The sequence below is a fragment of the Eleutherodactylus coqui genome, chromosome 4 (genome assembly GCF_035609145.1).
Source record: "Eleutherodactylus coqui strain aEleCoq1 chromosome 4, aEleCoq1.hap1, whole genome shotgun sequence".
Taxonomy (NCBI): Eukaryota; Metazoa; Chordata; class Amphibia; order Anura; family Eleutherodactylidae; genus Eleutherodactylus; species Eleutherodactylus coqui.
In genome coordinates this window covers 283,031,437-283,058,118 of record NC_089840.1, presented here as the reverse complement: position 1 = coordinate 283,058,118, position 26,682 = coordinate 283,031,437, and the positions used below count along the sequence as shown (strand labels likewise).

General features: G+C 45.1%; 3 protein-coding genes across 3 annotated transcripts in view; all 3 read left to right on the top strand.

Moving 5' to 3' along the window:
* The window catches only part of LOC136624385 (oocyte zinc finger protein XlCOF22-like), a 177,948-nt gene that overhangs the window by 122,943 nt on the left and 28,323 nt on the right, over positions 1-26,682 (top strand). The window contains exons 2-3 of the mRNA XM_066598353.1: positions 17,691-17,870; positions 17,960-18,083. Coding sequence (XP_066454450.1) covers positions 17,691-17,870; positions 17,960-18,083 — 304 coding nt within the window. The remainder of the gene's footprint in view (positions 1-17,690; positions 17,871-17,959; positions 18,084-26,682) is intronic.
* LOC136624495 (oocyte zinc finger protein XlCOF29-like) overlaps positions 1-26,682 on the top strand; it is a 51,600-nt gene that overhangs the window by 9,098 nt on the left and 15,820 nt on the right. The window lies entirely within an intron of this gene.
* On the top strand, positions 18,134-26,030 carry LOC136625003 (oocyte zinc finger protein XlCOF7.1-like). The gene is made up of 4 exons (XM_066598922.1): positions 18,134-18,148; positions 18,916-19,018; positions 24,248-25,683; positions 25,728-26,030. The coding sequence occupies exons 1-4, from the start codon at positions 18,134-18,136 to the stop codon at positions 26,028-26,030; spliced, it is 1,857 nt and encodes a 618-aa protein (XP_066455019.1).

The following is a 26,682-nucleotide window of genomic DNA, read 5'->3' as shown; positions in this document are numbered from 1 at the left end:
GCTTCTTTTTCTTTTTGACAAATTTGGTTTAAGAGTTCTTCAGTCCTCCTAGCCTTATCTCTTTTAAATCTAGCACCCATTTTTATAAGAATGCCTCTTATATCTGACTTATGAGCATTCCATAGGGTCATAAGATCTATACCCGGGGTGTTGTTCAGTACAAAGTACTCCTTTAGGGCATTGTGTATATCTTTTTATGGTTAGGTAAACTCATTAAATATGTGTTATTCCTCCACATCTTGTTGTTTTGACATTTTCCGTCCAGCATTACATGTGTCAACGTCGGGGCATGATCCGACCACGTGGCCATGCCTATTTCTGATCTAGACACTTTTACCAGAAGGTTTTTGTCCACCAGGCACAAATCGATTCGTGAGAAGGTTCCGTGTCTGGGGGAGAAATATGAAAATTCCCTGGCAGAGGCATTAAGACATCGAAAGGCTGGACTAGATGGACATTGTCTTCATTCAGCCTTACGAACTATGTTACTATGTTACTATGAAAGGTGTCATATAATGCTGAGCTGTGTAGCCAATTGTTTAACGTGGGTCCTTTCCTTAGTTTTTGGTTAGTGGTATCTGCTGTTCCGTCTGGGACTAGGTTGAAATCGCCACACATAATTACAGAGCCCTTAGCTATCTGGTTTATTTTTTTGGTGAGTTTGTTAAGAAAGCTAATCTGTTTTGTATTTGGAACATACACATTAACTAATGTGAGTGGGGTGTTGCTTAGGGAACCCACCAAGATTATGTATCGGTCCTTCGTATCACATATTTGTTTGTCTACCACAAATGTTACATTTTTTTTAAATGCGATCATAACCCCTGCATGCTTTTTGGGGGCACAAGCGAAAATTTTTGTTGAAATTTGTTGTGTGTCATATAACCTGTGTCTATCTCCAGCAAGTGAGTTTCTTGAATACATACTATATCCGCGTCGTACGAGATTGAGTCCTTCCAAACGGCACGTCTTTTGTATGGAGAATTCAGGCCGTTGGCGTTTATGGAAAGAATTTTCAGAGCCATGACGAGGGTGGTGATGTTTGCTTTTGGACGTCTGGGTATCTGTGGAAATCAAGGATGCCTGAAATAGAACAAAAACAGTAAAACCAAACATGACAGTCCTTCAGGCGTTTCTCCCTGTGAGAAGATGGACCGATGCAAATAAAGAATCCTCGGGGGAGGAAAACGTCAAAGAACGTGAAAATAGCATAGCAAGCTGACGCTGGTATGTGCATTCGGGGGTGAAATGTCTGGCATGGGCAGGTGGGCACTCATAATAATGTGCCTTTTGACAGCAGGGTGATGAGGTATTGTACTATTTCGGGCTTGAGGAGTTTCTGTTGACAGGCTGGCGGTTTGTTTTGGAACCTTCAGGTGCATGGGGCCGTTCGGTGGTCTGTAGTTGTATTCCTCAAGACTTCAGAGCTCGGGCAGCATCATCAGGATTCAGAAAAATGTGTGTTCCATTTTCTTTGGTTACAATTAGTTTGGTGGGGAAGCCCCATCTATATACGATACCAGCATTTCTCATAGCTATGGTGGCAGACGCAAAGCTCCTTCTCGCCTCCATTGTTGCTTGCGAGAGGTCTATGAAGATACGGATGTTGTCGTATGGGCTAGGGAGAGATGGCAATTTCCTAGCCGCCCCCATCAGGGCTTCTTTGGTGCGAAAATAGTGAATGCGCACTATGATGTCTCTGGGGCTGTCGTCTTTTAAGAATTTTGGGCGTGGGAGCCGGTGTGCTCTATCAATCATTAGTTCTTGTTCGGGGGTATTGGGGAGGAGTTTTTTCATAAGCCGCGTGACATACGTAAAAATTTCTGCATTAGAGGCCTTTTCCGACACTCCTCTAATACTGATGTTATTGCGTCTGTTTCTGTCCTCAAGATCTATTAATTTGCTTTGGAGTTTAGATACTTTTTCTTCCAGTTCATAGTGGGCGTCTATAAGTGTATTGTGGGATATGACTATTTCTTCCAGTTTCTTGTCTGTTTTTTCCACTCTATTCCTAACTTCTGATACTGATGCGTTTAGATTAGAGGTTAGGCTTTTAATGTCGGTGTGAATAGTGTCACTGAGAGCCATCACTAACTCTTTGATGTACAGTTCTGTCACTGGTCTGTCAAGTGCAGAAAGGCTTTTAATGACATTCCCTTCATCCTTCTTGAGGAATGTAGCAGAGCTGGCCTCAATTTCTTAAGCAGGAGACATTTTCTGTCTCTGCTTCTCTGGGCTGCCTGTGAGGGAGGGAGATGAACGCTCCTGGAGCAGCGTGGTCGGCACCATCTTAATGGGAGAGAGCCCTGCATCTGTGCCCCCCTTCTTCTTTCCCTCCTCCACATCGTTATCCCTCACCTGCTGCTGAGAGGTGTCCTCCGCTGTATTAGTTCTTCCGACAGCCCCCTGCTGTTTCTCCTTCCCCGATGATTTATCTTTACAGCCGCTTGTCATCCCTTCCCGAGCGCCGGAGCAGGAAGCCTCTTCAGCAGCCATATCGGCTGCTGCTCCGCGCGCCGTGAAGAAAGTCTCCAGTCTGGTCGGGACTGATTTGGATGTCCTTCTCCTTGTCATGCTTCACCTCAGGTGCGTTGTTGGGCTCCCTGGGGTGATTTTGTTTTTCCTCTGCTGGTGCTTTTTATCCACTTTTGAGTGCCCTTGCCGAGCGGAGATTAGTCTGCAGCGTCCGTCTCGGTGCTCTTCAGGCTACGCCCCCGAAATGACCCCATTTTGAAAACTAGACCCCTTAACGAATTCATCTAGGTGGCTACTGCGTATTTTGACCCCACAGTATTTGAATGAATCTAAGCAAAGCAGAAGGAAATAATTACGATTTTCATTTTTTTGGCAATTTTGTCAATTTAAAAACAGGTTTGTTGTACAGTGTACACAGGAATGAAGACGTTCACCCCAAAATGGATTCCCCCATTTGTCCCGTGTTCAGAAACATACCCATTGTGGCCCCAATCTACTTACAGGACACATGGCAAGGCCTGTAATGGAGGGAACACCCGTTGGATTGCAGGGCACAAATGAATAAATTCCTGGCCCCATTGCCCACTTGTGCGGAATAAAAATTGACACGTTTTAAAAATTTCCCCCCGTCCGCGCCCTTTTCGGCATTCCCAAACCTTAGATAAAAGTAATAATGTGAACTGTGTGGTATTTCCGAAGACAGGGGTAATTACGGAGGCTGGTTGGGATGGGTACATGGGGCAATAAAACCGGGTATGCCCCCTCCTCTCATGCTTTTTGGGGGGTATTTCGTGACTTCAGCGGCAGGTATGGGGTGTAAAAAATGGCGCTCTGTGAGTCTTCGTAAGCTTGATGAGGTGCGGTGGTCTCACACAGAGGGCGCTCAACAAGCTGCTCCTGGAACTTGCTGCGTTCTCTTTTCTGCAAGTGGATTACGTAATTCCGACCCACTAATGTGAGCGGAATTGTGTAATCCAATGCGATTGATTTGTGTATTACCGCGGATCAGATGCATGCGGAATCTGTAATTCCTATCCAGTCATGTGAGAAGGGCCTAAGGTAGATCGCTACCTTTTTATCACGTGACCGGCGACCGCTCAACAAAGTCACTGCTCTAGTCTCTCGGCGACCATTGATCGCTGGGAGTAAGGAGATTTTAAATTTCCTGGGCCCCCCGACTCGTGCGCATGTGTCCGGTGTTTTGCTGGTGGTCGCATGTGCAGAATCCAGGAAAGTTCACGTCGGGGTTTAAATACGGAGGCCTACGGTAAAAAGTTTCATTTCCTCTCACCGATCGCATCAGTGAGGGGAGATGAAGCTTCACCTTTTTTTTACTTTGACGTGGTTGCCATTATGCATTGGATAACGGCGAACACGTGATCAGGAACCGCTCACTGCGGCTCTCCGTGAAATCTCTGGGCTCTCGGCTAAGTTTTGTAGCCAGGAGCAGGGAGATTTTTAAATTCCCCTTGCAATCCATGGCTTTTGTGCATGCGTCTGTCATTTTGGCGACGGGCGCGTGCACAGAAGCTGGGGTAAGGTCCGCTGATAAATTCCGGGAGCCTTAGGTATGTCATTTCATCCTCCCTCACGGATATGATCCATGAGGGGAGATGAAAACGTAAGCATTTTTAACATTTTTTTACTTTTTAATTTTTTTTTTTACTTTACAGGATCACTGTTATCCATTGGATAACAGTGATCATGTCCCTGGTGACATCCCTCTGCTCCGGGGTACACATGGCAGCCAGGAGCAGAGGGATTTTAAATTTCCCGGGGCTCGAGCCCCTCTGTGCACGTGCCCAATGATTTACATTGGGTGCGCATGCTCAGAAGGGGACCTCGGGTCCCGGGAGATCAGGACATCGGTGGAGGACCTGAGGTGAGGATGTTCACCTCCCCTCATGGATCCGATCCATGAGGGGAGGTGAAACTGACACTTTTTAAAATTTTTAAAAACTTTTCCGCGATCGCCGCTATCCCGGGGACATCTCCTGGTTTCCGGCTACCTTCAGGAGCCGGGAGCCAGGAAATTTTGAATCTGCCGGGGCTCCCGGCCTTCTGCGCATGAGTGTAACGTCATACGTCTGGCGCGCATTCACAGAAGAGCGGCGCCGGGGCCCGGAGGACCCATTGACCGTGGGATATCGCGGAAAAGCCGGGTGAGTATTTTCAGTTGCCCTGATGGATCTGATCCATCAGGGCAGCTGAATATCTAACTTTTTCACTTTTTTAAAAACTTTATTGCGATCGGCACTATCCATTGGATAGCGCCAATCGCGATGCCGGGGGGACTGCCCGCTGCCCGGGATGACAGCTCAATGCTGTCGGCTAACTGCGGGCACCGACAGCATGGAGCTGTCACGTCCAGAGCCTGAGGGGCATTAATCCTAAGAGGACGCATAATACTACGTCCTGAAGGATTAAAGCCCACTCAGACAGGACGTAGTTTCCCGATGGGGCCGTCACTAAGGGGTTAAGATTATAGGAGCAGTACCAGCTTTCCATTCATGTAAACTTATCTAATCTAAAACACACACATGGACAGAAGGGGAGGGGGAAGGGAAATAGACGAGGATGGAAAGGGGGGGTGGGGTGGGAGTGGGGGTTGGAAGGAGAAATAAATGCAGAGGAATGACTCTGGGTGGAGAGTCCTGTGAACGCCGGTCCAGGTGGTGGTTTAGTCAAGTGAGCCTTGATCTAACCATCGTTTAAGGTCGTCCGACCCTCTGAACGCTACCCATGGCTGCCATGTCTTGTAGTATGCTTCCCAAGATTTTGGGTCTTCGGCTCCCAGTTCGTCAAATCTCATGAGGTTGTGGAGTTCTTCAACCCACATGCCCCTAGTTGGAACGGTTGGAGAGCGCCAGAACCTTGGGATGAGTCTTCTCACTGGTAATATGAAATTTTTTAGGAGACTTAATTTAGCGGCTCTCTCTTGCTGCCCGGGAACAGTGAGAGCAGGGCTAGTTTCGGTGTCATTATCACTCTTGAGTGGTTGATGTGGTTATATAGTTATATAATTGTCACCTCGTCCCATAGGTCAGCCACTGGTCGACAGTCCTACCAGAGTCTTGTATTTTTCCAGCTGTGGATAGCTTGTGGGTTAGGGCCCAAATGTTACACCAGTCCTCCTCCGTGATGCTTTCCCCTAATTCCCGTTCCCAGGCCTCCCTGTAGTTTGGGATCTCCTCCTTCATCTCCCGATCCAGCAACATCTTATATAACGTGGAGATCATGTGCCTCTGGCTTAGGCTTGATATGCAGAGTTGCTCAAACTCCGTCAGGGGCGCCGTCAGGTTTTCTTTTTGAATCAGCGTACTCACAAAGCCTCTCAGCTGCAGGTATTGAAGCCAGGACCCTGGCTGAGGTGGGGACTGGTCTAAGATCTCGGTCATGGGTTCCAGGCCCGTCTGCATCACTACGTCCTTCAGTCTGGGGGTTCGCTCCGCTGGGATAGACAGCAGTCCCTTCTGGCTTATAGTAGCTTCAAATAGGGAATTTGCTATGAGCGGGGTTAGGGGGCCTGGGATTGTGACCAGTCTATATTGGGGGGCAAAACTCGGCCATGTCTTAAATAGTTGTAGGCCAAAGGGGGAGATGTTGGGTATAGACTTAATCCATTTGGGCAAAATCCAGGGGGCTCCGTATAGGCCATCTATTTCACCTGCGTGTTCTATATCTACTTTTAAGGATGTCTAGGACGCAATTTGCAATGTTAGCTTTCTGGTAGATGAAAAAGTCCGGGCGGCCCAGGCCCCCCTTTTCTTTTCCCCTCTTTAGTAGTGAGTAACGCAGACGCGGTTTGCGTCCTTTCCAAACGGAGTTGGAAATTAGGGATCTGATTTTTTTCAGGAATGTTCTTGGGAGCCCGATCGGGATCGTTTGACAGAGATATAGAAATTGGGGCAATACATCTATTTTAATTGCATTGACTCGACCATTCCATGAGAGATATAGGGGGCTCCATTTGCTAAGGTCTCTCTCGAGTTTCTCAGCAAAGGGAGTGAAGTTTAGTTTAAAGCTTAGTGATAGCTCTGCGGGGATATTGACTCCCAGATACTTTAAGTGGGAACCAACCCAGCGAAAGGGGAGTACCGACTCCAAGTGGGAGACCTCGGCCTGCGGGAGAGAAATGTTTAGGGCCTCTGATTTCTGCGCATTAATTTTCTAATTTTTGATCCTTCCGAACTTTTCAAATTCCTTTAGAAGTACAGGCATGCCGACTCGGGGGTTGGATAGATACCACAATAAATCATCGGCATATAGTGCCATTTTGTGTTCCGAGGAGCTGACTCTGACGCATTTAATTGAGTCATTACTGTGAATGGCGTTGGCTAGGGTCTCCATGGTTAGGATGTATAGAAAGTGGGAGAGGGGACACCCCTGCCTCGTCCCATTGCTTACTCTGAGCGGGTCAGACAGGGTTCCATTTACTCTGATCCTAGCCGTAGGGTCTTGGTATAGGGCCATGATCTACTGGAGAATCCGTGGGTCCAGTCCAATTTTTCCCAAAGTGGCAGAGAGGAAGGCCCAACTTACCCTATCAAATGCCTTTTCCGCGTCAATTGAAAGGAGACATAAAGGGGTTTTTGCTGCTTTGGCTCTGGCTATTAGGGAAATCGTTTTGATGGTGTTGTCCCTTGCCTCTCTGCCTGGGACAAAGCCAACTTGCTCCAAGTGGATCAGTCTAGGGATTAGGTTCTGGAGTCTGTTTGCTATCAGTTTGGCAAACATCTTAATATCGACGTTTATTAGCGATATCAGTCTATAACTCCCGCAGGCCGAGGAGTCCTTACCCAGTTTGAGGATGATGGTGATATGGGCTTGCCGCACCTGTTTGGGGAATGGGCATCCTCTATTTACTGGGTTAAATGCTTCTAAAGCTATTGGGGAGAGTTCTTTGGCAAATAGTTTATAGAATCTGTCCGTATAGCCATCTGGCCCTGGACTCTTATTTACTTTTAGATTTTGGATTATATCTAATAGTTCTGGGGGTGAAAAGTCTAGATCTAGCTCATCCACCTCTGCAAATGCCAGGCTCTTGGGTGCATGATTGGATAGATAAGTGTCTATCTCGCTTTTAAGCAGTGGTGTTGTGGATTGGGTGTCTGTGGTGATATTATAGAGATTATCACAGTAAGATTTAAATTCCTCTAGGATGTCTTTGGTGTTGTGGATCAGATGGCCGCTGGTAGATTGTATTTTGGGTATATACGTAAGTGGGCCCTGGGCTGGAGGGTTCTGGCAAGTCGGTTCCCACATTTGTCTCCAAATGACTATGTGGACCCTTGACCGAAAAATATAATAAAATATAACTTTTATTAAAGAAATAACTAAAAGGAAGAACATACACACATAAATCTAGATCCAGGAAAACCGATAAAAATGTATTGATACCACTGTCCATAAACAGTAATAGACCGATCAGTCTGAGTATCGTTATGACTCAGCCATTTAATGTATTCGGTCTCTATGCAGAATCTGACAGGATTATCAGAATCTATTGCATACGCGTCAACTTAATCAGACGATGAAAAAGTGACATAAGTCCGACAGTTGGATGTTACAGAACGTGACCCAAACTCCAGTGATCAGGTTCGGTGATGTATACGTCGTTCACATCAAGAAAATAAGCTATGCCGGACCACTAACAATTATAAGCGTAACCCAACGCGTTTCTCCCACAGCGTGGGTTCATCAGGGGTTTCAATACGCAAAAAATGGTACTTTACTGGTTTAGTGACTCCCAGTCAGAAATCGGATAGTGGTACAGAAATAAAAAATTGATGAGGCCTCAAAATGTCCAGCACTGTCAAATAAATGACAGTGACACATTAAGGGGCGTGTCCAAGATGCCGAGAGCTAGAAGTAGGCAAAGGTATTAAATCATGGTAAATTAACTCAAGCAATATGAGTTTACATAAGCCCAATATTTCAATTGGGACACACACTATATAGTAGTTAAAAGTGTCAATATGAAAATGCACTGTTTCTTATAATAAATCTGCTGCTGTCACATGATGTTTTTGTATATAATATACGTGCTTGTATTGATGACCATAAAATACAGACGCTACGTGCAGGAAGATAAATCAACAACCAGGTTACATAGAGCAAGTGGCGAGCAGAGTATATCACTGTGAAACGGAAGGCCACAGTGATAACTACATGATACAAATAGCTTGATGCTTAATACAATTTGCACCGCCCCCTCCTACTCTCCCCAGACGATCGGGGCAACCAGGGATTTATACTCTGTGAGCGCTAAATATCAGGTGGGCAGTGTTACCATTTATACATGGTGGGGATATGTATTTTGGACATGTGTGTCTTAAACAAAACGACAGCACTCCGATCTCCATAGTAACAACTGACATAGGTACGCCCCTGTATAATGATGATTGGCTTACACCTAGACTCCCCCATTAAAGGTGGAGCTACAGGATTTCTATTTAAAGCTCAGGAAGCCTTGAGTTCTGTATGCTGTCTGTCCACCACTAGGGCTGACATGCCGCCGTTTTGTTTATTTGTTTGATTTCAGTTTTTGCTTATTAAGGCTCTGACTTAGTGACCACCTTATTGAGGGACTAATATAGGTCTTAGAATCCTCTTACCACTCTATTGAGGGACTATTATAGGTCTTAGGAACTTTCCTTGTAGGTCTAGAGCGAAAATTTATCAGATGGCTATCCAAAAGGCGGCTAGTCTGGGCTGCTGTGAATATGCCATCTGATTATCCAGGGACCCGATTGCAAAAATCTTGCCCTCGGGATACTCTTTGACTTAACGGCTAAAATTCTTCTATCTTTCTGTACTCGGGACTATTATCCCTGAGAAATTATAATTTTCTCTCGTTTAAAGGGTAGAAATTTTTCTTACCTGTACCCTACTCTTATTTCTACCATTGTAGTAGTAGGGTTTTCGTAGTCCTGTCAGTTCATTTATCTTATATGGCGACAATAATCTATCTAGTAATATAATCGTCACCAGTGGAAATGACAGTTCTACTCTGATTGATCCCTCTATGTCAAGTGTGTCATTTATTTGACAGTGCTTGACATTTTGAGGCCTCATCAATTTTTTATTTCTGTACCACTATCCGATTTCTGACTGGGAGTCACTAAACCAGTAAAGTACCATTTTTTGCGTATTGAAACCCCTGATGAACCCACTCTGTGGGAGAAACGCGTTGGGTTACGCTTATAATTGTTAGTGGTCCGGCATAGCTTATTTTCTTGATGTGAACGACGTATACATCACCGAACCTGATCACTGGAGTTTGGGTCACGTTCTGTAACATCCAACTGTCGGACTTATGTCACTTTTTCATCTTCTGATTAAGTTGACGCGTATGCAATAGATTCTGATAATCCTGTCAGATTCTGCATAGAGACTGAATACATTAAATGGCTGAGTCATAACGATACTCAGACTGATCGGTCTATTACTGTTTATGGACAGTGGTATCAATACATTTTTATCGGTTTTCTTGGATCTAGATTTATGTGTGTATGTTCTTCCTTTTAGTTATTTCTTTAATAAAAGTTATATTTTATTATATTTTTCGGTCAGGGGTCCACATAGTCAGTTCTTTCCAAACTAGTTGGACTTCACTGCCTCTGTTAAATAACCACATTTGTCTCCATACTCAAATGACCCTTTTTTAAGCTTGTCTCTGAGCGCCAACGAGCGCTGGTCTAAAATCTCAAGGATCTGTTGTCGGATTGATGAGATTTCTGATCTCAGGACTTCGCTTTGTTTGCATTTGTTAGCAGTTTCCTTGGCTCTCAGAGAGTCTAGTAGGCCCGATAGGGTAGCAGATCTTTCTTTTTTGATTCTGGAACCTTGGGAGATTAACACACCTCTTGGGATACATTTAAGTGTCTCCCACTTTATTGGCGCGGGTGTTTGATCTGCTAGATGTGACTCTTTGAAGATTTCAATCTCTTTTCTAATTGCGGCGACACAGATGGGGCCTCTTAGGAGATTATCATTTAGTCTCCAGGACTGGTATCTTGGGGTAGATCCCCAGCCCGCAAGACCTCCAAAGACTGGGGAATGGTCCGACCATGATAGGTCTCCGTGTGAGCAGGAAGGGGCACTATCGAGAAGACTATGTGAGATCAGGAGATAATCAGTCCTGCTGTAGGAGTTGTGAGCTGCTGAATAAAAAGTATAGTCCCGAGACTCTGGATGTAGGATTCTCCATAAGTCAACTAGCTGTAGTGTGTCTAATTTTTTCTTAAGAGTCCTGGTTGCTGATCGGGAGACGAAGGACTTAGACGAAGAGGAGTCCACGGCGGGTCCATTACCATGTTGAGGTCTCCACCCAGAATTAGTCTTGATCCATCTGCGAAGTTGGTCAGGGCCTTCAGCACTCTTGTTGCAAAAGGTACTTGGTTCTGGTTTGGGAGATAAATATTGGCAAAGGTGATTACAAAGCCTAGTATTTCCAGCTTGAGGAAAATATACCTTCCTCCCAGGTGGATCACTGAATCGATTTGTTGATTCTGAAGGGTTCTATGAAGGGCGATGCAGACTCCTCCCGCCTTTCTGAGCGGGTCGGGGCTATGTAGCCAAGTTGGGTAGTACGAGGAGGAACAGATTGGCACACACCCCATTTTGAAATGGGTCTCTTGCAACAGAGCCACCATCACCTTTTTTCTGTGGAGATGGTAGAGGAGCTGTCTTCTTTTCTGTGGGCTGTTCAGTCCTTTAGTATTGAATGAGCAAAAGGTTAAATTCGCCATTCAGAATTCAGTATGGGGGTGGGGGTGTGCTTTCTTTCTCTCTTGAATGGGTTGGAGGGGGGGGGGGACCTGCTGTGGAAGTGCACATGAGGAAAGAGGAAGTGGGGGGAAAACAGAAGGGCGAAACATACAACATAAATGTAAATGGAAACGAAAAGGGGCCACTGTAGATCCCCTAGAACTAAAGGTCTGCCTAAGCTTGGCAGAAAATAACAGCTTCAACTAGCTGTTAGCCCTAAGTGGGAGAGTGGGGGCTAAGGAGGGGTGGGTTTGGAGCTCCATTATCTGTTGAGAGTGTAAGTGTAGTTCCTGATTATGGGCTTCTAGGGTTTCAGTGGTCTTCTCCTGCGCCTCTTCTACTGCCTCTACTCTCTGGCCTATTTGTCGGATCTAGTGTTGCAGGAAAGCCATATCTTCCTTACGGGCATCTTTCAGTTGCTGGAATAGAGCATCAATGTGGTCCTGGGTCGGGAGAGCCTTGAGGCGTTTTTTCCAATCCCAGTCTTCATCTTCCACCCACTTGGGGGGGTGGGGGGTGGGATCTGGGTGGATTGTCTAAGTGTTGATATTTAACTCTCTCTGTTACTGGGTTCCCCCTGGGTCGATTTGGGTTTTGTTGCGGCCTAGGAGTCGGTCTGTCTGGGCCTCTTCTGAATAGCGCTTTTTTAGCGGCAGTGGGTCACTTTGCTGCGGCTGAGACGTTACTGTAGCTGGCTTGTTGGGGTAAGGGTAAGGGCTGTTTGTGGAGCCCATGGTAGGGCCTCTCTGCCCGGAGTACAATTCGGAGAAACTGTGCGGAGGTGGGGAGCTGAGCAGTGACGTGGAGCCGTGCGTTGGTGGGGAGCGGGTCCTGGTCTGGGGTGAACCTTGTTGTGGGGGTTCTCCCCCATTCTCTGTGTGCTGCGGGAGTCCCTTATTTGGTTTCTCTCCTGCACAGAGCTTACTGCTCGTAGGGGTCGTTGCTGTCTCCCTCTGTGGCATTAGGGACCCTTTGGACAAGGGGGGCTGATGTAGGCCTCCTTCCTCCTGTGCTGCATGCTTTTGCTCCTCTTCTCCTGAGGGTTTCTCCATAGTAATGTGAGGGGGGGCTACGTGTGCCCCAGGGGACCCCGGCTTTGGGCTGTTTATGTCTCCCCACTCCTCTGTAGCTGGCCTGCCAGCTGCACTCACCGCTCCTGCCGCCTTGGATGCTGTGCCACTGTCCCGGCTCGCCGCTCCTCCCCTCCCCACCTCTTCACTGCCGCTGCGAGTACCTGGGGTACACTCCCCGCCGTCTTGGAAGCTGTGCCTCTGTACCGGTTCGCCGCTCCTCTTCTCACTCCCTCCGCGAGGCCGCTGGTGAGTACCGGGGATTCGCGTCCTGCTGCCACGGGTGCTAAGTCTCCGTCCCGCCATGCCGCTCCTCCTCTTCTCCCCTCCGTGCGGCCACCGGCGGGTATTGGGGTATATCTTCCTGCGGACGATTCTTCGCTGATTCCGCTCTGTTGGTGGCTGGTAGTTCCAGGGTCTGCTGTCGGACTACCGCGGCCTCCAGGTCTGCCCTGGGCTCTCACTCCACCCTGCTGGTCGAGGTCTGATTCAGGGCTTGATTGCTGCGCTGGAGGTGCTGCGGGCGCCATCTTGGGAGCGGCCGCGTGGGACTCCGCTCCCGCTGTTCTTCTCAGGAAGACGGTTATATTTCTTCTGGGGTCGTCCAGGGAGGTCTGTGATGCTCCCCTCTTCTTCTCCCTCGGCATGTTCGTTAAAAGCCGGGTCTGGGTCATCCACATTAAGGATAACTAGGGCCGGGTGCTGGAGCCGAGCAGAGATGTGTCTTACTCCTCCATTAGCTGGCCACGCCACCCCTGCTTTGCTTTTTTAAACTTTTTTGGGGTGTTTTTGTTTTTTAAATGCTGCTCTTCACAGACTCTCCAAAACCTCTTCTAAAGCTCCTCGTGTGAATGTAGCCTCATTGCAATGTGATTAACTAATGTAGATATGAGGAGAAATGCACACATTAAGAAGTTCTTGTATTCCGTGTATCCTTGTGTGTTGGAAGCTTACTGATCCCCTCAGAGTGATAGTAGAGCTCTAAAACAGAGCAGCTGTACACAGAGATAGTGATTACAGTGCAGTTACCTCCAGTATTAGTGATTACAGTGCAGTTACCTCCATTATTAGTTATTACAGTGCAGTTACCTCCAGTTTTAGTGATTACAGTGCAGTTACCTTCAGTGATCACAGGTGATGTGTCCTCTGATTGTGGTCATCCATTTATTTTCTTTCTCTGGGCCCAGACCACCATGAAGACTTCTTCCAGCTATGACTTGTCCCTGCACACTCTGTCCATCCTGACACTGGCCCAATTAACCTCTCAGTAACTCCCCTGTAGTACTAATGCATCTTTTGTGGTCTGACAAATTAGTAATGTCTCTTTCCCTTTAATTAAGAAGTCCCTTTGTGCCTTCACTAAGCTGTAATGCTGCCTTTGTTGCCCCACTTAGTTATAGTGCCCCCTATGTATCACCCAGAGTGGCTTTGTTCCTAGCATCACCTGACTCCGCCCCCTCTCCATCCTTGCACCCAGCATGTCTGGGGTTTGTGGGACAAGTCAGGTAATGCTGTGAACAGCGTGGCGCTGTGTGGCAGTCCTGTCAGTCAGGAAGACAGAAGATGGCTGATAATGGTGCTAATGAATTGGGGGTCAGCAGTGGGGGCCGAGCAGTGGGGTGTGGAGGGGGCTGTGTTGGGGCTCAGCGGGGGTGCGGAAGGGAAGAGGGGGGAATGCCCGGTAATTGTATTATTATAGTGGATTTTGTATGATGTTACATTGTCTCGTCTTCTTCCCTTTCAGGATCCTCGGCTGATATCTTCTATATCAGATAATTATCCTGATTGACCCGACAAGGATGGAGAGAAACCTGGACAAGATGGCGGAGAGTTTATTCACCCTCACCCTAGAGATACTCTTTCAGCTTACAGGAGAGGTGAGAGCAGGGGTGTACCTAAAGGCTCAGGGGCCCGGGTGCAAAAGTTCAGCTCAGGGCCTTCCCCACCCCCTGTACCCATGCCTAAATCCTGCACTACAGGAAAACTTGTTTGTAGCCCCTTGGGCCACTCTCTCACACTGCTCTTTACCACTATTACCATGGCACCCCGAGCATCATGCTAACCACCGTACAATGCTCCCATTGACCTTAATGGGGTTACTCAGACCTGAGCTTGAATGCAGTGTTCCTAATGCCGCGATTTTCGAGAGCTGTCTGTTCTATTTTTGTGTTTTTTAACGTACCTCCTCACGCATCACAATGGTGGGGTGCATTTAGAAGCGCTGTCAAATGTTGTACCATGCGGTCAAAAACTCCGCTGGAAATTGCAGTAAAAATGCCACAATTTAGAAGTGCGTTTTCTGAACGCATGTGTGAGAGCGGCCTTAGGGTGTGTTCATGTTTTTTGTTATACTTTTGAAATAAAATAAAAGAATACATTTTAAAAAACTGCATGCGGTATTCAAAGACCACATACGTTTTTAACATACCGCATACACTATAAGAAACTGCAGGTGTTTTTGATGCATTTTTTAATTGTGTGCAAAATGTGCAATTATATACAGTCTATACAGGGAGATGCATAACTATATAGCAGTGATGGACAGATAAGGTAGATAGATGAGAGAGGTAGGTAGATGAGAGTGTGGTAGATGGCTGAGAGGTTCACCATCTTGTCTGTATTTTCTGTATTTTTATAAGCTGTGAAGATGCTATATTGTGTCTCTAATCTAATCCTCTGGGGGAAGGAAACATCGACCCCCCCCCCCCCCTTCCTCCACGAGAATTGAAGGAGCAGTGCTTTGTGTCCAAAAACTGGTCAAACTGGTTTTTAACCAGTTGAAAACCTATCTAGGAATGCTTTTGTGTAAAGGGACAGGAAATGGCTGGTTGGAGAGAAACACAGGAAGTATTTCCTTCGGACAACAAGTCAAGAATGAATAGAGCATGCTCAGGGGAAGCTCCTCCCGGGTAAATGATCTCACAGCTACCTCACAAATACCTCCCTATGAGAATGACCTACCAGCACACAAAATCATGTAACTGTATCCTAAATTACCTAACTTTCTGATTTAAAACCTTATATAAACTTTTACCCGCCTAAATAAAAGGAGAACCTTGGCACACATGATTTAGACGTGTGCTCTTTTAAAAGGGTCTCCAGGCCTGTACATTATTCCTATCTAATATGGCACCCACAGTATATCGAATAGCGAAAATTGTGCTAACAAAAGAGATAGGTAGGTAGATGGAGAGATGGATGAAAGAGGTAGGTAGATAGATAAATGACAGATAGGTAGGTCGATAGATGAGAGATAGATAGGTAGGTAGACGAGCGAGCTTGGTAGATAGATATATGAGAGAGATAGATAGATGAGAGTGATAGGTCATTAGATAGATAGATGAGAGAGACAGATAACTAGATGAGAGAGACAGATAGGTACATACCCCGGACCAGTTCTCTGTGTGAGGAGACCAGCAGGCACAGAGATGCTGTACACTGTGTAGGAGTGCAGGGGTATGACATCATCATCAGCTTTCTCTGTTCGGAGCCATGTTATGTGTGTGCCTACCTGCCTCTCTCCTCCTCCCTCCTCCTCTTCTGCTCTGCTGTTTTCTGTCTCGCACTGTCTGCCGCAGCGTAACAATCACGCGGCTGGCAGTACGACAAGCCGGTAATGCACTGTATGTGCATTTGTATATGGCGGAGGGTGGCCTCTGGGCCCCCTCTGTGCAGGCACCGCATCGCTATTGCGACCCCTGCGACCATGAAGAGTATGTCAGTGGGTGAGAGATTCTGAGTATGACGTCACATTCCATCATTCTCATCTATGTCAGTCTCTGGTCACATCTACGTCAGAAGACTTACTGCCGATTCAGTCTTTCTGCCACCTTCACATGAAGCATGATTACTACGGGCGTTCCACAGTGGTAGCTTGCAGCTATTACACAGTAAATACGCAGGGGCCAAATCCACATCTAAGCCCGCCTGCACACAAAGAGGTTGATTTCTGTATGCGGTAGCCCACAGTGGAGTGTGACCCTGTGCCCGGCCGGCATCTGCTCGTACCTGTCTATTCTGTTCTTCATCTGTACTGCGGATGGTCCACACGACTCGCTGTCGGACTTGCACTGTACAGCTTTTTTTTCTCAATTTTTTCCCCACACCGTCGCTAGGTGATGAATTCGAATCTGTGACATGCCTGCAATGTCAGTTGCGGATGGACCGCGGGTCGAGTAGCTTCCATTGACTTTAATGGAAGCCATCCATGCAGACATCACAGGAAAATAAATTGCGCTGCGATATTTCCTCCGCTCGTGAAAACCGCAATTTGTTTCCGTAAGGGTGTATGAAAAAGCGTTTTTCCGTAGCATGCTATGGATGGTATTTGGTGCAGACATCGGCCATGGAGTCCTTAATGCAAATCCGTTCGTGTGCAGGTGGCCTAAATGGCTCGTATTATGCTGCGGACTTACTTGCCAAACTTCTGTGGATTTTATCCTTTGTTCTTCAGGGGTTCAAAATCCGCAGCATAAATCCGTAGTATAAATAGTCTCGCTGCGGATTTAGAATCTGCCGCAGTTCTCAAAGACTAAGTAGATTTGTTATAGAAAATACCGGCACCGCGTGAAAGACATTTTATAAATCTCCCCCGCATGGCTTGTACTGTAAATGCTGCAGCCAAGTGTGAAGACGGCCGGAATGCTGGAAACTATTGCAGCTGGTAAAATGTCGAACAGCCAACAGAATAGAACTGTCAGGGTAATCAATCAGTACAGCATCAGTCAAACCCCACCCTAATGTCCCGTTGTCGACGGTAAAGGAAAAACACCGCACACAGGTCTGGTATGCTTCCCTGTACGGGAGTAATGGCGGACACTTTACTGGCTTACACAGGGCTTTATACCCTCCTGTTGCTACACAAAGCATATAGCATCTCATTGGTCCAGATATATAGCATCACCATATATGTCCATAATACTGTCCATAGCAAAAGTTAATCAGACAGGCGGCTGTATCAATCACATGTTCCTTATTCATAGCAGACACTTCTCTTTTTCTCTCAGTCCTTCGAGCAAGATGTTGCAAGTTCCTTAAACTGCCAAGCTAATCGCCGTTGTATCTTGTTCCTCTTTGTAATTTTCCAAGAAACAGTCTTCTCCGCCTTGCAGAAGCCTTTGTCTTATCTGATATGATTTTTTAAGAATGCATATTACATATTTTGAATATTACGTTTTTTGTCACAAAGCATTGCATAGAATTTGCACGCAGGTCTAAAGATATAAAAACATATAGCAATATATACACATGCCCTCACAGAACAACAGAACTGAGGAACACAGATGTGAAGAGCCGACATAACTGCCGGACCAGACTGGGAGGACTCTAGAAATGTCTGCAGGGATATTTATGGATGTATCTCCCCATAAACAGGATTACACGGTAGTGAAGAAGACCTCTAGTGATGGCTGTCAGGCCCCGGTGTCTGATGGATGGGGAAGACCCCTGAGCCCAATCACAGGGCCTCCACCTCACCCCCTGATACTTGAGGAGATCAATGAGCAGAAGATCCTAGAACTCACCAACAAGATGATTGAGCTGCTGACTGGAAAGGTGATGCTGCTGGGAATGCTGGGACATTATACAGTAACGCTATGGCGGTATAACGTGTCTGGGTGATGACGGTATCATTGTGTTGTCAGGTTCCTATTAGGTGTCAGGACTTCACTGTCTATTTCTCCATGGAGGAGTGGGAGTATTTAGAAGGACACAAGGATCTGTACAAGGACGTCATGATGGAGGACCACCAGCCTCCCCTATCACCAGGTAATAGACAGGACTAAATCCACACGGCCTTTATTATTTGTATGTAGAGAATGAATTCAGTGGCTGTCTGTGTTTTCTGCAGGTAGATCCAGTAAGAGAACAGCAGCGGAGAGTTGTCCCCGGCCTCTTCTTCCACAGGACGATCAGGTAGATGGAGAGAAGGTCTCATGAAATCTCCCCTCTGGTCTGTAGGACGGCTGGGAAGGTCTTGTGTTTAGTCTTATTATATGATTGATACTTGTGTAATGAGAAAGCTGGAGATGGCAGGATTACAGCCGACCGCAGACATTAGATCTCCGCATCTTATCACTATTTTCTGGTTCTGGAGACTTCTGATTGGAACAAAGAAGCAACAGGTTGGAGTTATACAGGAGACCTGCAGCTATTTGGCCCAGATCACTACTGCTGTCATGTCAATCCGGCTCCTCATACTAATTAATGACTAGAGATGAGCGAGCATACTCGCTAAGGACAATTACTCGATCGAGCATTGTCCTTAGCGAGTATCTCGCCGCTCGGAAGAAAAGGTTCGGCTACTGGAGCTGGTGAGCGGTGAGTTGCGGCAGTGAGCAGGGGGGAGCGGGGGAGAGAGAGGGAGAGAGAGATCTCCCCTCTGTTCCTCCCCGCTCTCCCCTGCAGCTCCCTGCCCGCTTCCGGCAGCCGAATCTTTTTTTCCGAGCGGGCAGGTACTCGCTAAGGGCAATGCTCGATCGAGTTATTGCTCTTAGCGAGTATGCTCGCTCATCTCTATTAATGACCTTTTCTGGCCATATAAAACCTTCCACTCGACTTCTCCAACTGTGTGATGACTTTTACAATATTTATTTCACAGCTGGTGAAACTGGAGGAAGTTCTGATCCCTATTGATGCTACAGAGACACATGTGAGGGGGTATCAGCCATGTAAGGAGGGGATTCATACAGATGACCCCCCAGGTGAGACTGCATGTAGAGAAGAGTCTGTGTTGTCGGGGTTTTCAGCTGTATATTCCCTTATTCAGCCAAAATCTATATATATATAAAGGCAAAAGCCCTCACTGACTGACTGATTTGCCACTAGTTCTCTAACTTCCCGATGTCGGACAAACATGAAATTTGGCACAACGATTTTTTCGGTCGAAAATAGGAAAAAGAGTCATTACTCGATTATTCAATGTTAAGTGCAAAAAATAAGTTACCCCCTATGTTATATTACTTCCCGGAGTTGTACAAGAGTGAAATTTGGCATGAACATTCTTTGGGTTGTAAGTAGGAAAAGTCAAGGGGTGGCAACTTGATTATTCAATTCTAAGTGCAAAAGTAAGTGACCTCATATGTAATGTAACTAATAACACACGTATGAACTGCACAAACATGAAATTTGCCACAATGATTCTTTATGTCCCAATGGGGAAAGTAAAGGGGTTGCAACTTCAATATTTAATTCTAAGCATGAAAAACTGAAAAGCCACCATACATTACATAGTTCTTTTCTCAGAAACCATAAAGCCTAGGGAAATGATTTGTATACTGAGAGAATATAACTGATCTGTGTGTGTATATACTCAGGAGAATCTACCTCACCTCTATGAGTATATACTGAAAGGCTATAAAGTACATAAGGAAGCGGCCATGCACTGCAGGGATGGAGCCTCTAAGGCCAAGAAGGGGCTGCAACCTCCAGTCTGGGGGTAAATTTGAATAAAAAGGGCTGTTACCTTTAAAAGTAAAATGTGAGGAGAGTGGTAGAGGTTGCACATTCTGCAAAGGGACATTGCTACATACAGTCTGAGGAGAATGTAACACTCCTATATATGTATACATATTTTATTCCTTGGTTTGCAAGTAACTATGACTTCATTTTCCCTACAAAAAACATGTAAACACCTGTACTAAATTAACTCGGGCGAAGCTGGGTTTATCAGCTAGTGTGTGTGTATATATATGTATATAATATAAATAAATGAAAACACTCACTGACTGGCCACTAACCCCCTACTTCCTGGTGTCGTACAAACATAAAATTTGGCATGACCATTATTTTGGTCCTAAATAGGAAAACTAAAACATTCACAATTTGATTATACAATGCTAAGTGCAAAAGTAAGTGACCCCCTTTGTTATGTAACTTCCCAGTGTCGTACAAGTGTTAAATTTGCAACGACCATTCTTTAGGTCCTACATAGGAAAAGTAAAGGGGTCACAACTTAAGTATTCAATTCTAAGCTTGAAAAAATCTGTGATACATAAAGCTTAAGGAAATGATTTGTATAATCTACCTCATCCTATGTGTATATACTGAGGAGAATCTACCTCACCTCTATGTGTATATACTGAGGAAAATCTAACGCTTCTCTGTGCATATACGGAGGAGAATCTAATGCTTCTCTGTGTAAATACTAAGGAGATCCTATCACACCTCTCTGTGTATATACTGTCAAGAATCTACCTCACCTCTGTGTGTATATACTTTCGAGAATCTAGCTAACCTTTATGTGTATATACTGAGGAGAATCTACCTCACCTCTGGGTGTATATACTTGCGAGAATCTAGCTCACCTCTGGGTGTATATACTGAGGAGAATCTAGCTAACCTCTATGTGTATATACTGAGGAGAATCTACCTCACCTCTGTGTGTATACACTGAGGGGAATCTAGCTAACATCTGTGTATATACTGAGGAGAATCTACCTCACCTCTGAGTGTATATACTGAGAAGAATCTACCTCACCTCTGAGTGTATATACTGAGGAGAATCTACCTCACCTCTGAGTGTATATACTGAGAAGAATCTACCTCACCTCTGAGTGTATATACTGAGGAGAATCTACCTCACCTCTGAGTGTATATACTGAGGAGAATCTACCTCACCTCTGGGTGTATATACTGAGGAGAATCTACCTCACCTCTGGGTGTATATACTGAGGAGAATCTACCTCACCTCTGGGTGTATATACTGAGGAGAATCTACCTCACCTCTGGGTGTATATACTGAGGAGAATCTACCTCACCTCTGGGTGTATATACTGAGGAGAATCTACCTCACCTCTGGGTGTATATACTGAGGAGAATCTACCTCACCTCTGGGTGTATATACTGAGGAGAATCTACCTCACCTCTGGGTGTATATACTGAGGAGAATCTACCTCACCTCTGGGTGTATATACTGAGGAGAATCTACCTCACCTCTGGGTGTATATACTGAGGAGAATCTACCTCACCTCTGGGTGTATATACTGAGGAGAATCTACCTCACCTCTGGGTGTATATACTGAGGAGAATCTACCTCACCTCTGGGTGTATATACTGAGGAGAATCTACCTCACCTCTGGGTGTATATACTGAGGAGAATCTACCTCACCTCTGGGTGTATATACTGAGGAGAATCTAGCTAACCCCTATGTGTATTTACTGAGGAGAATCTACCTTACCTCTGGGTGTATATACTGAGGAGAATCTACCTCACCTCTGGGTGTATATAATGAGGAGAATCTAGCTAACCTCTATGTGTATATACTGAGGAGAATCTAGCTAACCTCTATGTGTATATACTGAGGAGAATCTAGCTCATCTCTATGTGTATACACTGAGGAGAATCTAATGCTTCTCTGTGTATATACTAAGGAGATGCTACCACACCTCTGTGTGTATTTACTGAGGAGAATCTACCTCACCTCTGGGTGTATATACTGAGGAGATTCTAGCTCACCTCTGGGTGTATATACTGAGGAGAATCTAGCTAACCTCTATGTGTATATACTGAGGAGAATCTACCTCACCTCTGGGTGTATATACTGAGGAGAATCTAGCTAACCTCTATGTGTATAAACTGAGGAGAATCTATCTCACCTCTGGGTGTATATACTGAGGAGAATCTACCTCACCTCTGAGTGTTGTAGCAATGCAGGGGGAAACACACCTGGCCACGAGTAAATGCTGAGCGTCTTTTCTTTATTCAGACTTGATGAACAAAACAAAATTACTGGCATTCTCCAGATAACAGAAAGTTCATGGAAAGTCCTTTTAAATAAGCAGTCCAGCAATAGTAACACTAAAAGTCTTTGTAAATGCCAATAGGGCAAAGTAAAGCAAACCTTCCCAGCAGCGTGGTGCAGTGTCTCCAGCTCAGCACTCTCTGTAAGCCTCTGCTGCTCACACAGGGCACACCTCCCTCTTCAGACTGCAACCTGCGCCCATTTATGCACCTCACCTACTTGGGCCAGGTGGAACTGAGTACTGGAGTGAGAGACGGACCAGGTTTACCTCACAGATGCTAGTAGTCTCTGCGATATATACCGTCCGTCCCACACTTTACCTCTCACTCTACTACATACCCCCCCCCCTCTGCCCCAAACCATCAAACAATAAGCCCTTGGGAGGGCATCTGCATCTGTATTACCATTGGTTTTTCCTGGCCTGTGTTCAACTTCAAAGTCAAACTCCTGTAATGCCAGGAACCACCTTGTTACTCTGGCGTTGTTCCTTTTCCTCTTGCTCATCCACTTTAGGGGGGCATGATCTGAGACCAACTTAAATTTCCTACCCAGTAGGTAATATCTTAGCGCGTCTAGTGCCTATTTTATTGCCAAGGCCTCTTTCTCCACTATTGCATAATTTTTCTCGCAGGGGGTAAGCTTCCGCCTTAAAAACATGACAGGATGTTATTCCCCATTAACCTCCTGTGACATAACGGCTCCCAGACCCACATCAGACGCATCTGTATGGACTATAAATGCTTTCTTGAAGTCAGGCGCCACCAACACAGGCTCCTGACACAATGCACGTTTCAATTCTACAAATGCCTTTTCTGCTTCTGGTGACCATTGTGCCATTACCGACTTTCTCCCTTTCGTGAGTTTTGTTAACGGGGCTGCCATAGAGGCAAAATCAGGGATGAAACATCGGTAATAGCCTACTATCCCCAGGAAGGCTCTTGCTTGTTTTTTTGTCAGGGGTTGGGGCCAATTCTGTATGGCCTTTACTTTATTTCATTGAGGTTTTACCAAACCCCTTCCGACTATGAAGCCGAGGTATTTAACTTCCTCCATGCCTAAGGCACATTTTTTTTTTTTGGTTTATCGAGAAACCTGCTCTTCTGGGAGAGTCCAGTACTGCCTGAACTTTACTGAGGTGGCTCTCCTAATCCCGCCTAAATATTACGATGTCATCCAGGTAAGCTGCTGCGTATCGTTTGTGGGGACCTAGCAATCTATCAATCGCCCTCTGAAACGTGGCAGGGGCATTTTTCAACCCAAAAGGCATTCTCCTATATTGGAAACAGCCATCTGGAGTTGAAAAAGCTGTCTTCTCTTTAGCTTCCTTTGTGAGGGGAATTTGCCAATACACTTTTGTTAAATCTAGGGTGGTAATGTACCTGGCTGGGCCTAACCTCTCAATTAGTTCATCCACCCTGGGCATGGGGTAGGCATCCGACTTTGATATCTCATTGAGCTTCCGGTAATCATTACAGAACCGCCATTCCCTGAGGGTTTAGGCACCAGCACTATTGGGCTTGACCATCCACCCTTAGACTCCTCGATTACTCCCAGTTCTAGCATTTTTTTTATTTCAGCAGACACTATCTCTCTACTAGCCTCAGGAATTCAATACGGTTTTTGGCAAACTTTTACTTGGGGGTCTGTGAGAATCTCATGTTCAATGACCTTGGTGCGACTCGGCTGGTCAGTAAATAGGTCCTTATTGCGCTGCAGAAACTCTTTACATTCTTGTACCTGGGACTTTGACGATGCCTTAGCTATTGTCACATCATGGATGTCACTCGCTGACTCCGGTCGCCCCAGTTCTAAGAAGTACCTGATACTTTTATCATGTCTCTGTGTCATATGCTCATGAAAGGTGGCAGATTAGTCAGTAAGCCCTCCGACTCGAGTTGCATCTCCTGTATTGTATCTATTGTCCTACGCTAATGGAATAAACACCAGAAGGTACCGACTCTCCAAAAGAAACCTGGAGGAACGGGTGACAATTTAGAGGCTAACCTGGATTCTTGAGGAGGTTCGCTAATGTCTGCAAACCCCTTATTCAAGTAAGTAAAACCTCATACATAAAAGAGCACAGGGTTTTTGTAACTTGTCTTTTTCACAATTTGTATGAATATTTTATATAGACATTTTTATAAAATATTGATATAATTGTAATGTTAAAATCTGTTTTATTCTTGGCAGATGACGACATCAGGAGCTTAGAGGGACATCTGATATTTTCAGGTTTTACGGTGGAAGATGATGGTAACATACAAGATAGACATGAAGAGCCTGCCATTATCCCAGATGTACCCTCAGCCCTTCCCAGCAAACATCTGTCATCTGATCCTTTTATAGAGGTTCCATCTTCTAATTCATCACAGACTAGTAGGCAACATAACATTTACAGAAGAGATGTAAAAGAAGAAACAGTTGTCACAGGGAAGAAGTCATTTTCATGTTCTGTCTGTGGGAAATGTTTTACCAGAAAATCACGTCTTGTTGATCATCAGAGAAATCACACAGGAGAGAAGCCATTTTCATGTTCTGTCTGTGGGAAATGTTTTACCATAAAATCATATCTTGTTGATCATCAGAGAAATCACATAGGAGAGAAACCATTTTCATGTTCAGAATGTGGAAAATGTTTTGCCCAGAAACATGTTTTTGTTAATCATCAGAGAATTCACACAGGAGAGAAGCCATTTTCATGTCCTGTCTGTGGGAAATGTTTTACGCAGAAATCAGGTCTTGTTGATCATCAGAGAACTCACACAGGAAAGAAGCCATTTTCATGTTCTGTCTGTGGGAAATGTTTTACCAGAAAATCACGTCTTGTTGATCATCAGAGAAATCACACAGGAGAGAAGCCATTTTCATGTTCTGTCTGTGGGAAATGTTTTACCATAAAATCACATCTTGTTGATCATCAGAGAAATCACATAGGAGAGAAGCCATTTTCATGTTCTGTCTGTGGGAAATGTTTTACCAGAAAATCACGTCTTGTTGATCATCAGAGAAATCACACAGGAGAGAAGCCATTTTCATGTTCTGTCTGTGGGAAATGTTTTACCAGAAAATCATATCTTGTTGATCATCAGAGAAATCACAGGGGAGAGAAACCATTTTCATGTTCAGAATGTGGGAAATGTTTTACCCAGAAATCATCCCTTGTTGAACATCTGAAAATTCACACTGGTGAGAGGCGATTTTCGTGTTCTGTCTGTGGGAAATGTTTTACCCAGAAATTAGGTCTTGTTAGACATCAGAGAATTCACACAGGAGAGAAACCATTTTCATGTTCTAAATGTGGGAAATGTTTTACCACGAAATCAGTTCTTGTTGATCATCAGAGAATTCACACAGGAAAGAAGCCATTTTCATGTTCAGAATGTGGGAAATGTTTTACCAGAAAATCACGTCTTGTTGATCATCAGAGAATTCACACAGGAGAGAAACCATTTTCATGTTCAGAATGTGGAAAATGTTTTGCTAAGAAATCAGTTCTTGTTAGTCATCAGAGAATTCACACAGCAGAGAAGCCATTTTCATGTTCTAAATGTGGGAAATGTTTTGCTCAGAAATCAGTTCTTGTTAATCATCAGAGAACTCACACAAGGAAGAGGTCATTTCAGAATGTAGAAAATGTTTTTTGAACAAATCACATCTTGTTACACATCAGAAAACTCACACAGGAGAGTGGCCATTTTCATGTTCTAAATGTGGAAAATACTTCGTGTTGCACATCAGAGAATTCACATGGGGGACAAGCCATTCTCAAGTTCTGAATGTGAGAAATACCCATAAAGGGGATCTTGTTAAACATCAGAGAATTCACACAAGGGAAACAACATTTCTATATTCTGACTGTTGTCAATATTTTTATGACAAAGCAGATCTTGTTAACTATAAGAGAACTCACACAGGGGAAAACCGGCATTTATGTTCAGATTATTGGAAATATTTTAGCTATACATCTTGTTAGACATTGGAGAATTCACACGTGGCAGCAGCCATTTTTGACTATGGAAAACTTACACAGCGGAGAACCTGGGTTTTATCACCTAGGCTGTTTTAGAGGTATTCGCCCTTTTACTTAAAGCAATTTCCTCTATAGTTATGATTAAAGCACTGCTTGCATTGCACAAAGTAGACTTTCTGACTGTAGGTGTTGCTTTTATCAGCTTTTTAAGAGGCCCCAATTGCAGTGTAATCCCTCAGACATCTTGTCAGCACAATGAGCAGAGCTTACAATAGTTAGTAGGATGATTAACTCACTTCTTAGAGACAGTTTTCTTTTGAATGTACACCGCCGCTAAAGCTGGTGGAAACAACCCCGTGCTTAAGAGGAGTTCTTCTGTTGTGTCTTCTCTTAAATCTACTACCAAATTCCTGTAAGGCTCTCATGTGGCATACTCAAAAGCGTCTAAGAAGAACCATGTCTTCCTGGGTACGTCTGTCTTGTTAGTGTGACAATTTGCAGCTGATCGCCGGGATTATTAAAAAGGTTTTTAAATTTATCGGTCTACTTTTTTTACCCCGATTAAATATGTTCTGTACCAAATAGAGAATGCTTAGATTTCTGCGATGCACATACTTGGTAAATGCCTTTCATATTTCACAATTTTCACTAGCGC